The 11,952-nt window shown below is 42.2% G+C and overlaps 1 protein-coding gene across 1 annotated transcript; it reads left to right on the top strand.

Annotated features, from left to right (window-relative positions):
- The first annotated feature begins 975 nt into the window (after nt 1–975).
- Nucleotides 976–10,898, top strand: LOC131936898 (acidic mammalian chitinase). Its single transcript, XM_059294004.1, has 12 exons — nt 976–1,258; nt 2,116–2,292; nt 4,181–4,343; nt 4,704–4,797; nt 5,221–5,345; nt 5,529–5,658; nt 6,313–6,498; nt 6,803–6,925; nt 7,439–7,576; nt 8,405–8,843; nt 9,423–9,653; nt 10,652–10,898. Exons 1-12 carry the CDS (start codon nt 1,186–1,188, stop codon nt 10,864–10,866), a joined length of 2,094 nt encoding a protein of 697 aa, XP_059149987.1. The 5' UTR covers nt 976–1,185; the 3' UTR covers nt 10,867–10,898.
- The last annotated feature ends 1,054 nt before the right edge of the window (nt 10,899–11,952 follow it).

Raw genomic sequence — 11,952 nt, 5'->3', positions numbered from 1 at the left:
CATTCAATACCAGCATATTTAGTACAATCACATTCACTACCATCACATTCAGTACCATCATATTCAGTACCATCATATTCAGTACCATCATATGCAGTACTATCATATTCAGTACTGTCATATTCAGTACCGTCATATTCAGTACCATCATATTCAGTACCATCATATTCAGTACCATCATATTTAGTACCTTCATTTTCAGTACCATCATATTTAGTACCATCATATTCAGTACTATCATATGCAGTACCATCATATTTAGTACTGTCATATTCAGTACCATCATATTCAGTACCATCATATTCAATACCATCACATTCAGTACCGTCATATTCAGTATTATCATATTCAGTACTACCATATTCATGAGTCTATTATTCGTTTAATAATTTATAGAATGATAATTAAGCACTTGCTAACGGAACATTATGTGTAAAACCTTATTTAAAAATGATATGTTTAATAGTTTGTAACATGTTCAGTGCCATCATATTAATTTGTTTAATAAGTAACATCATATTCAGGCATCCTAAATACATGTAATTGTTTGTAATTTCATATTCAGAATTGTTTGTAGAGATGGGATAAGCTGACCCCAAAATTCCAGAAATTAACTTCGAATTTTTTCTAAAATTTTGTAGATGCTGATTAAAATGGAGAGTAATCTCCCGTTAATTTTAGGGGCGGTAATCCTGTGGCTGTTATTGGGTGTTTAGCCAGCGATCATTGCGTGTTTACCGGGGCTGCAGACAGAGGAAGCGTCACTCGACGGCCGAGACAACACGAGGCAAGACGAGGCAAGACGAGATGATCGGCTCGTGGACCTGCCGACAAACACGCGCTGGTCAAACAAACAGGGGGGTGGGGGAGGCATGACCTTGGCATTGGACACCACGTTGCTTCAATGGGAGGGGCAGGCCGTATAAAAGCCAAAATCTGACTTTGATTAACCATTAAGAAGACATCTCGCTGACGGTGAAAGGAACAGCAGTTTAAAACATTGGACTACTCCACAGTGCGACACAGTGTTATCATATCTAAGCACAAGTGTGAATAGTTTCCATAAGGATACTACAACAGCACCCCGCATCACCTACGCAACAGGAATTCAAGAATTTGAAGCCTTTGCATCAGGAGATATATTTCTTACAACCAGAACGAAATAATTTGCTTGAATCTAGAGTCATGTGGCCGAAAGAAATTTGGCTGTGTATTTCGCTAGTGGCGGTCATCTTACAACATGGGTCGACTGTGTTCGGTAAGTCAGAAATTATCTTATAAATCTTGTGTTGGTCAGATAGATACGTACGTAAGACCTATTGGTCATGATGCTTCCAGACCATTTCTGCAAGACAGATCGGGGAGTTGTATGGCTGATGTACGGACATTCGAATGTGTTGGTTTTCAAATAAAATCGTTTTGTAAAGCATGTTTTTTGTTATCAGTTCGAACATTTATAAATAAATCAGCTGCATTCGTTAACTGAATGCCAACCTCGGATTTGAAGCGAACCTAGTTTAGAAAGCGTTTCTTAATCCACAACACTTGTAGATCAAAGAGAAAGTAGATTAGAAAACAGGGATGATTTATAGGAACCCCCCCCCCCCCCCCAACGAAACGTCCATAGAATATCTTTTCCGAGCAGTCTAACTGAGAGGCAAAAGCATATGAGTTTGTGTCTCGGTAATATATATATATATATATATATATATATATATATATATATGGGACGGAGTGGTCTAGCGGTAGAGAGCTGGACTACTAACCCGTTAGTCTCGAGTTCGAATCCGGGTTCAAGTCAGTAGACCGTTCCTGAGTCCACCCAACTCTGATGGGTACCTAACTCACGTTAGGGGGAGTAAAGGCGGCTGGGCATAGTGCTGACCACACTATCCCTTCATATGCCGAGGTCACAGAAACAAGTGAACTCTTCTTCACTTGCCCTATAGACCGTCAGGTTTGAAAGGGAAACTTACTTACTTTATATATATATATATATATATATATATATATATATATATATATATATATATATATATATATATATATATATATATATATATATATATATATATATATATTCTAGCTTTATGTATAGCTGTCCTCCCTCCACAGCCAAGAAGATCTTCTGCTACTACAGCAGCTTCGCCCAGACACGTCACAGCGTCGGCAACTTCCTGCCCGAGAACATCAACCCTTTCCTCTGCACCCACATCATCTACGCCTTCGTCGACATCTCCACGGATGGGCGGGACCTGAGACCGTTCAACCGTAACGACCACGGTCAGAACGGTGAGTAGCCAAATCTTGAAATAGAACGTTTAGATGGGGATTCCAGTCACGTGGTGTGGCTGCTCTAGTGGTGACCCAGTGACCCATTCTTCATTAATGTGGTGACCTAGTGATCCCTTCTTCCTTATCCATAATGTAGTGACCCAATGATACACATGAAAGACAATCTATTTCACTGGACCTACACTATGCCACAAGAGAAGCTGTGTACTTTCTCCAGTGGGTGACATCGCCTCAAAAAGTAGACATGCTTTGTTATACATTTTTGGTTTTGTTGGGTTTTTTTTCATTTGGGAAAACCGTGCCACAAAAATATCCTGCAAGAAGCTTAGATGACGTAATGCTAGCTGATCTTAGTACCACAGTCTTGAAATATATCCAACAGGAATCATCATAATGACGAGAGATAATATAATACGTGTTAAAATAAAGTGTTGTGTCAATAGCAGTTAGGTTGGGCGTCACACGATGCAATCCACGCCCTCCTAACCCACCCCCCCCCCCCCGTCCCTGTCCCGGACTTATAACGCTTGTATAGCAATTAGGTTGATTCTTATATCTCGATTATCAAAATGGATTATCTTCTTCTTCTTCGTTCTTAATTGAGAATATGGTGGAGGATTCAGACAACAAGTCCAACTTCGTGAACAAACCGGACTGTGGTCTCCAGTTTGGCAGGGGCCCCATATAATTTTTCCATGAGTGGGGTGGGCAGGGGCCAGTGTCTGACTCGTGCCTGGCTATACAAAGTACATTCCTGAAGTATAAATGGATTATCAAAATATAAGATTATCGTTAGAAGTTCATTGACTCGAAGATCCAGCAAGCTGTTTTTAGTAGAACTCAAATACCAGAGTAGATGTATAAGAAAGAAACAAGCTCCCCTAGTTAGCCATTCACCCTAGCCTATCTCAACCATCTGTGCCTGATTTTCACACCATCGGGAATCCCCATGACGTACTGTTGTGTGCTTTGTCTCCCTTCGTGTCAACAACATTTCGCCCAACCATGTGTGTTCGTGTCAATAGCATCACGCTGTGTGCCCGTGTCCCCTAGTCCCCTGGGGGGGGGGGGGGGGGGGGCTGTTTATCGTTGTAGGTGTTGCCATAGGTGTAGACTTCAACTGGCAGCATCCCGTCGGTCTATGTAGGTGAATACAATTTCAGGGGTACCAGCCATATCGTACTTGCAGATTCTCCTGTTACTAAAACAAACAAAAAAAGTTGTTATAGAAAAGATTATATTTAAATCTCAACTTCTCAAGTACAGCCGTAGTAGAGCAACGAAAAGACATGGCCCGATGGCCCTCAACATGAATGAAGCCATAGTCCCATGGCCTCAAGATCAATGTAGCCATGGCCCAATGGCCCTCAACATGAATGAAGCCATAGTCCCATGGCCTCAAGATCAATGTAGCCATGGCCCGATGGCCCTCAACATGAATGAAGCCATAGTCCCATGGCCTCAAGATCAATGTAGCCATGGCCCGATGGCCCTCAACATGAATAAAGCCATAGTCCCATGGCCTCAAGATCAATGTAGCCATGGCCCGATGGCCCTCAACATGAATGAAGATATAGTCCCATGGCCTCAAGATCACATTTAGTGTAACATCATGTTTCAATATAATCTTTTCCCTTTCGTGCCCAAGACACATGGCGCAGATGAAGTAGAGTTGATATGTTTCGGAGACTACAGCATATGAAGGGATGGTGTAGTCAGCACTACGCCCAGCCGCCTTTGTTTTCCCTAACGGAGTTCGGTACCCATAAGAGCTGGGTGGACTCAGGGACGTTCTACTGACTTGAACCCGGATTCGAAAATCATGTTTGGTATAACATCATGTTTAGTGTAAGAAAATATTTTAAACGGCTGGCACTGTTTGCAGGTCTGTACGCCAGGACTCTAGCACTGAAGGAAAAGAACCCGGATCTGAAGGTCCTACTGGCTGTAGGGGGGTGGCAGATCGGCTCCAAACCTTTCATCCCCATGATCAAAGATGAGTACACCCGGAGTGTGTGGATAGGCAACGTCATCAGCTATCTCAGAAGGTGGGTTTTTATTGGTGGTTTTCATTTTGGTGGGTTTTTGCCATTTTCTTGAGTTTTTGTCGTTTTGATGAGTTTTTTAAAGTCGTTTTCGTGAATTTTTGTCATTTTTTGGTGTTTTTGTCATTTTGACGAGTTGTTTTGTCATTTTGCTGAATTTTTGTCATTTTGGTGGGGTTTTGTCATTTTGGTGACATTTTTGTTATTTTGGTGAGGTTTTTCATTTTCGTGAGTTTTTTTGTTTTGTTTTTTTTTTGTCATTTTGGTGAGTTTTGCCATTTGTCCGTGGAGATCTTACGAGTCCAATAACGACCACCATTTTGTTCAACTGTCACTGACACATTTCTTGTTTGTCATCATCAGGCACGGTTTTGATGGCTTCGATGTTGATTGGGAATTCCCGGCTACAAGGGGAAGTCCCGCAGATGATAAATATAGATTTACGCTTTTGATGAAGGTAATTATACAGTAGAGATTATAATATAAGGTTAAAAAAAGATATAATGAATGAAAATTAGTGACATGTCTAGAAGATAAATTAGAAACAAGACTATTTTAAACACAATATGTTGATCACACTACACCATACAATTTGTTAAACACACTACACCACACAATAAAGACACCATGTTGTATTGCTACGTAACAGTGTCATAATGTACTTGATCTGATTCTAAACCAAACCTGTTGGTTTTTGTGTTGACCACTCCTGACTTGATTAAACGAAACACAACCGCAATATGGCGTTACAAATTGAAATTTAAAAAAAATTAATAACAAAACCTTTTGTGTGAGCCTTCTAATTAACAGTCGTCCTCCACATAAAAATGGACGTATACAGCAGTATTTACAACTAATTAAATCTATAACACTTGCTTAGGGCCTGTACGAAGCTTTTGAAGAAGAGGCCAGAGAATCAGGCAAAGAGAAACTGCTGCTAACAATGGCGACCGCTTCCGGTACTTACTACATAGACCAGAGCTACGAGCCCAGTAAAATCATAAAGTAGGTCATGGTTAATCCACAAACTAGGATATACCATCTAGGTCATATGTTGAAATGTTAATTAAGATTTTGAGATAGTAATTCTTAAAGTGATATAGTTTCTGGATTGCGTATTTATAGAGTAGGATGTTGAACATGCCTGAATAAACTATTCTAATCACGGATCTTTCTACAATGTTACAGCTACATCGATTACATGCTGCTGATGACCTACAACTACCACGGTCAGTGGGAGAAGGTCACAGGTCACCACAGTGGACTGTACCCCCACAAGAATGACCCCAAGTCAGGCGAGAAGGCCCAGCTGTATCAGGTGAGTTCAGGGATCTTGACAACAGTAGAAGTGTTCAGTTGAATGTTGGCATTCCCAGCTACACACAATATTTGATCTGCTTGATTCAGTGGTTCCTATCTTCATTAATGGTCGAATATATTGTCTATTGCAATCGTTATGGTCGATTAAATGGTCTCTTCACAATCTATTATGAATGGTTTTATTGACTGCCGTTTGCAGGCTGTATAAAATCGTGAAACATGCGTTGAACGTCTAGTTTGTGTCTTGTATGAACGGTCCATTGATGGCCTATCAAATTCAATATTTTGTAGGATTGTGCCATTTAATTGTCTATAGACTTGCTCCTTGGATCAGTCTATTAACTGTTTAGTTAACAGTTGTTTGATTTTTTTGTAGGAATGATCTTTTGAATATCTTGCAAATTTGGAATAGTTTTTTGAAGTCTATCGAATATCTTGTAGGAATGTTGTTTCAAATATCTTGTAGGAATGGTCCATTGAAAGATCTATCTAATATCCTGTAGGAATGGTCTATCGAATATCTTGTAGGAACGGTCCATTAAACGGTCTAACGTCTCTATTCTAGGAATCGTCGATCGAATATCTTGTAGAAATTGTCTATCGAATATCTTGTAGGAACGGTCGATTGAACGGTCTAACGTATCTATTCCAGGAATGGTCGATCGACTACTGGCTGAATGTGGGCATCTCTAAAGACAAGTTGATCGTCGGCCTCCCCACCTACGGGATGTCCTTCACCCTGGCTGACCCCTCGGACCACGGACTGCACGCCCCAGCGGCGGGCGGGGGTAAGATGGGCGACTACACTCGCGAGACTGGCATCCTGGGATACTACGAGGTGAGTCACGTGATGCGGGCTTCAGGGTTATTTATAGAAAAACTTGCCTTGTTTTAATCATTGATAAATACGTATAATACATTATCTCTAATATAGCCTCTAAACCCTGTTCCTTATGGCCACCTAAAATCTATTCTCTCCCCTATGGAAACTAACCAATTCTTTTCTTTTGACCACTAAAATCTATTCTAAACCAACCTGTTTTCTTCTCTATAGCCACTAAAAACCTGTTCATTACTGCCATTAAAATCTATTCTCTCCCCTATAGCCACTTAAACCTATTATCTCCCCTATACCCCACCAGATCTGCCTGAATCTAAAAGACAAAGGCTGGCAGTCTGAATGGATCGATGACCAGGCCGTCCCCTACGCCTATGGAGGTGACCAATGGGCAGGCTATGAGAACAAGAAGAGTATCGCCATCAAGGTAGACTGGGGCACCTTCAATCACATTCTATTTCTATAATACAAGTGATATTTTTTTATACCAACAATGTGATTAAATATTTTGGGGGTGTGTAAGTTTAAAGTAATTGGAACTTTAGTTGTTTATCCTATATTGACTTATATCCACTACAAATGTAATAAGTCGCTGACGTTTCACGCTGTTATCATAGCGCTTAAATTAAATAGTTTCGATTTTTTTTTATTGATAAGTGCTTTAACGTTTTTATTTTCGCTTTGATGTATGTAATATTGATGACATGAGCTTTGACCACGTGACCCATATATGACCTTTGATATTGTGAACTATGGTGACATGAAGTTTGACCACGTGACCTATGTTGACATGAGCTTTGCCCACTAGACCCATGGTAATAGACCTTCACATCGTGACCTTTGCTGTCATGACTTTTGACCACGTGACCCATGGTGACATGACCTTTGATATCGTGACCTTTGCTGTCATGACCTTTGACCACGTGACCTTGTATTCCAGTCCAACAACATCATGACCCGTGACCTGGCCGGAGCGTTCGTCTGGTCAGTCGAGATGGATGACTTTGGCGGCGTGTGTGGGGAGGGTCAGTACCCCCTCCTGTCCACGATTGTTGAGATCATTGGTGGCGGCTCACCGGTATGTCACGGCCTTTTGTGGCTTTATTTCTGTGTAGCTGGTGTGTGTTGGTGTGGGATGGTGTATGCTGGTGTATGTTGTGTATGCTGGTTTACGTCTGTGTAAGCTGATCTATTTATGTGTAAGATAATGTATGTTTGTGAAAGATGTTGTATGTTTGTGTAACCTGGTGTATGTCGTTGTAAGATGGTGTATGTCTATGTAAGATGGTGTATGTCTATGTAAGATAGTGTATGTCTATGTAAGATGATGTATGTCTATGTAAGATGGTGTATGTCTATGTAAGATGATGTATGTCTATGTAAGATAGTGTATGTCTATGTAAGATAGTGTATGTCTATGTAAGATGGTGTATGTCTATGTAAGATAGTGTATGTCTATGTAAGATAGTGTATGTCTATGTAAGATAGTGTATGTCTATGTAAGATGATGTATGTCTATGTAAGATGGTGTATGTGTAAGATGGTATTTATCTATGTAAGATGGCGTATGTCTATATAAGATAGTGTATGTGTATGTAAGATAATGTATGTTTGTAAAAGATTGTGTATGTTTGTGTAAGATGGTGTATGTGTAAGTTGGTGTAGGTCTATGTAAGATGGTGTATGTGTAAGTTGGTGTAGGTCTATATAAGATGGTGTATGTGTAAAGTGGTGTATGTTTCGCTTGTATATGCGGAGAGTCCACAATGAAATTTGTATCCATTTTGACGTCGCTTTTCTTAAATATTCTCTTCAATTGGGTTTCTTCTTCAGACTTAAGATCTTTTCCCCTTCATAAGTTGATGTTTCAAAAGAAATAAAATTATTTAATTTTCTCTTATTCTAGAGCCAACCAGCAGCAAGACAAGCAGCCAATCAGCACCGACCCCGGCACGGGCTCGCCGAGGTCGTGACCCCACAGAAACCCCCACCCCACCTCTCGGCTGCCGAGAAAGCTGGCGCCAACCCGCAGCTGAAGAAACTGAAACGCAAACTTGGCTGGGCCACGACTTCTAGGACGCCCGTCCCAGAACCCGACACCACGACACCCAAGGTGTCCGACACCACGACCCCGGACAGCGACCCTGCCACCAAACCCCCGGGCTGGTGGAGCCAGAAGCTGTGGAAGAAGGCCAGGCAGCACCACCCCAAGACGACCACGACTCAGACCACGACCGTGACCGCCAGCCCCGCCCCCGCGGCCACTCAACTTCCGCCTGCGCCGAAAAATGGGGTCAGAAAAAGTGGAGCTAAAAATAGACCGGCGTCTTTGGACCAGCCAAAAGGTAAGAATACAAATATAGATGCGGGTATAGTGACATCTAAACATTCTTATGGTCCAACCATAAGTTTCGAGTTGGTATTAAGGGATGGTCTGTAAATAACGTGGCGCTTTGTTTGCCAATTTTACCAATTGGTGTTGCTTGCTAAGAGGCTTTCAATCAGAAAGTAAACAATAAAATTCTCTTCGAAACTTTACTTGATCTAGAAACTTCAATACCTATGCACACAGAAACTTCACTTAAGAAACTTTACTCAAAAAATAAACTTAGGAAATTCACTGAACAAATGGAACGGCGTGGCCTAGCGGTAGAGCGCTAGAATGCTATCCTGAAAGTCTCGAGTTCGAATCCGGGTTCTAGTCAGTAGAACGTCAATGAGTCCACCCAGCTCTTATGGGTACCTACCTAAAGAGAAAAGTAAAGGCGTCTGGGCATGGTGCTGACCACACTATACCTTCATATTCCGCGGTCTCTGAAACAGCTGAACTCTACTTCATCTATCCCTTGTGTCTTGGGCACTAAAGGGAAAAGACGATGATGATTCACACAGGAAACTGAGCCAGATTTTTCCACCCATTGCAGACAAAGTGGCCCACGAGTTCGTGTCCAGCGAAGTTCACGAGGTCAAGTCCTGGCAGACGACACCCTGGTGGTCAGGTGGCGCCCCCAAGCTCAGGCCCGGGGACGGGCAGTTCTACTTGAACGCCATGCCGACCGGCAGACCGGGCTTTGGTCTACAAAAAGAACCGACGCCATCCCCGACCCCAGCAACCACACCCTCACCAGCAGCAGAGGACGCTGAAAATGCTGAAGGTAGTTTGACTTAATTAGTCTAATTATGTTTTTAGTGTTTGGCGTAGACGGCGGGGATAGAGTTAAGGTTTCATTCAGGTATTTTACTCCGGGGGAAGGGGAGGGGGGGGTTCACTTGAAATTTCCAAGGGGCGGGGGGAGGACGACGACACTGGTTGAAGTATATAATTTGCTATAAAATTTATATAGTGTTTCTTTTCCCTTTGGGTTGGGCGTTAGGCGTGTTCCTGTGGAGGGGGCAGTACCCCGGGATAGGGGGCAGTGCCCCGAAGTCTAACGGCACGTAAGGTTAAATTACAGCGATTGGTCCTGAGGTTTCGTGATAATGTGTAACTTTATGGCGGTGGGGGTTAAACTAGTCAAACATGAATGTGACGTAACACCATGGACAGGACCTTCCCTTTCTAGCGCTGGATAACTTTTGTATCCTGGTTTATGCAGCTCTTGATACATTTTTATGGTAGACCCTTTCACCCTCCATGGGACGGAGTGGCCTAGCGGTAGAGAGCTGGGCTGCTAACCCGCTAGTCTCGAGTAGAAGGTCCCTGAGTCCACCCAGCTCTGACGGGTACCTAACTCTCGTTAGGATAAGTAAAGGCGGCTGGGTATAGTGCTGACCACACTATCCCTTCACAGAAACAAGTGTACTCTACTTCGCTTGTCCCGTAGACCGTCACCCCCCTCCCCGTTTAATAAAATGCTTGTATCTTTTGATGGAAGCCCCACTCCAACCCCCCCCCCCCCTCCCCCTCTTTAATGCCAGATAACTTTTTATATAAACCCACCAGTGGCGTAGGCAGGGGGGTCACAACCCCCCCCCCATAGACCCCTCTGTATATATATATATATATATATATATATATATAATATATATATATATATAATGCTTGAAAAAAATTGAACCCCCCCCCCCCTTATGAAACGATCCTGGCTACGCCACTGAAACCCACGTTTCACGCATTACTTAACCAACAATGTGACCTTGTATTTTCTCCCAGCAGAAGACTACGAGTACGAGGAGATCGAGATCGACTGTCGTCTGCTGGGTGTCGGCACGTTTGCAGACCCGAGTTCGTGTGAGCACTTCATCATCTGCCTGGGTGGTGGGTGGATGAACTTCCCCCCACACATCATGTCCTGCCCGTCTGGAACTAGGTTCGACCCCCAACTCAAGATCTGCAACTACGCCGAGATAGTGCCCTGTAACTTGTAGACTATGTCCCTTGTATCTTGTAGATTATGTCCCTTGTAAGTTGTGTCCATTGTAACTTATAGATTATGGTCCCTTGTAGATTGTGTCCCTTGTAACTTGTAGATTATGTCCCTTGTAATGTATGGATAATGACCCATGTGATGTGCTGATTTTGTACATTTGTGTCCCTTGTAATATGTGGATTATGCCTTTTTATGTAGATTGTCCCTAGTCATATGCGGATTATAAACCTTGTTATTTTTAAATTATATCCCCTATAGCATTAATAATGGTCAATTTTAAATTTAGAGCCAAGTTTTGCTGCGATAGTCCCATGTCAAGTTTTGCTGCTATAGTCCCTTGTCAAGTTTTGCTGCTATAGTCCCATGTCAAGTTTTGCTGCTATAGTCCCTTGTCAAGTTTTGCTGCTATAGTCCCTTGTCAAGTTTTGCTGCTATAGTCCCATGTCAAGTTTTGCTGCTATTGTCCCATGTCAAGTTTTGCTGCAAAGTCCCTTGTCAAGTTTTGCAGTTTTAGTCCCATGTCTTTAGCTGCTAGTGCCATAGTCCCATGTCAAGTTTTGCTGCTATAGTCCCATGTCAAGTAGCTGCTATAGTCCCATGTGAAGTTTAGCTGCTATAGTCCTTGCCATGAACACTAAAAAAGCCAACAGTTAAACAATTTGATCATTGTGTTTCTGTTGTGAGAAAGAGATTAAGTAGCCAAATTGCTGAGGCCATTCTAGAAGAATACCATCCACCTCATCCCCACAATGGTTACCCTACCAACACACCCCTTAGTCCATGGCGGTCAATTTTTCACTTTCCTAAAAACATCCCTGCTGTCTATAATTCTTTGAGAAGACTGTATACTGATCTGCCTTGGGTGCTCTCTAATTCATCTCCCCTGTGGGTTTGATTGTGTTTTGTATGTTTAGAAACGGTTCACATATATGTAAATAACAGACATGTATATTTGTACATAACCTGAGGCCATACGATAATATTATGAATTGAGAACTTGTCAATTGATTCCTATCAAACTGCAAGTATGCCGTTAGTTTTTGTCAATTGATTCCTATCAAACTGCAAGTATGCAGACAGTATT

Source organism: Physella acuta, unplaced genomic scaffold (assembly GCF_028476545.2).
Source record: "Physella acuta isolate Inbredline_101_S28 unplaced genomic scaffold, ASM2847654v3 ptg000195l, whole genome shotgun sequence".
NCBI classification, from domain to species: Eukaryota; Metazoa; Mollusca; class Gastropoda; family Physidae; genus Physella; species Physella acuta.
Note: the sequence above shows the minus strand (reverse complement) of the source record. Positions and strands in the feature narration are given on the sequence as shown.

What these genes read in the sequence shown, in the direction of transcription:
- LOC131936898 (XM_059294004.1), top strand. Translation starts at nt 1,186, where the DNA reads ATGTGGCCGAAAGAAATTTGGCTGTGTATTTCGCTAGTGGCGGTCATC. An exon ending in ACATGGGTCGACTGTGTTCG is followed by an intron (nt 1,259 to 2,115) that starts GTAAGTCAGAAA and finishes CTCCCTCCACAG; the next exon opens with CCAAGAAGATCTTCTGCTAC. An exon ending in GGACGCTGAAAATGCTGAAG is followed by an intron (nt 9,654 to 10,651) that starts GTAGTTTGACTT and finishes ATTTTCTCCCAG; the next exon opens with CAGAAGACTACGAGTACGAG.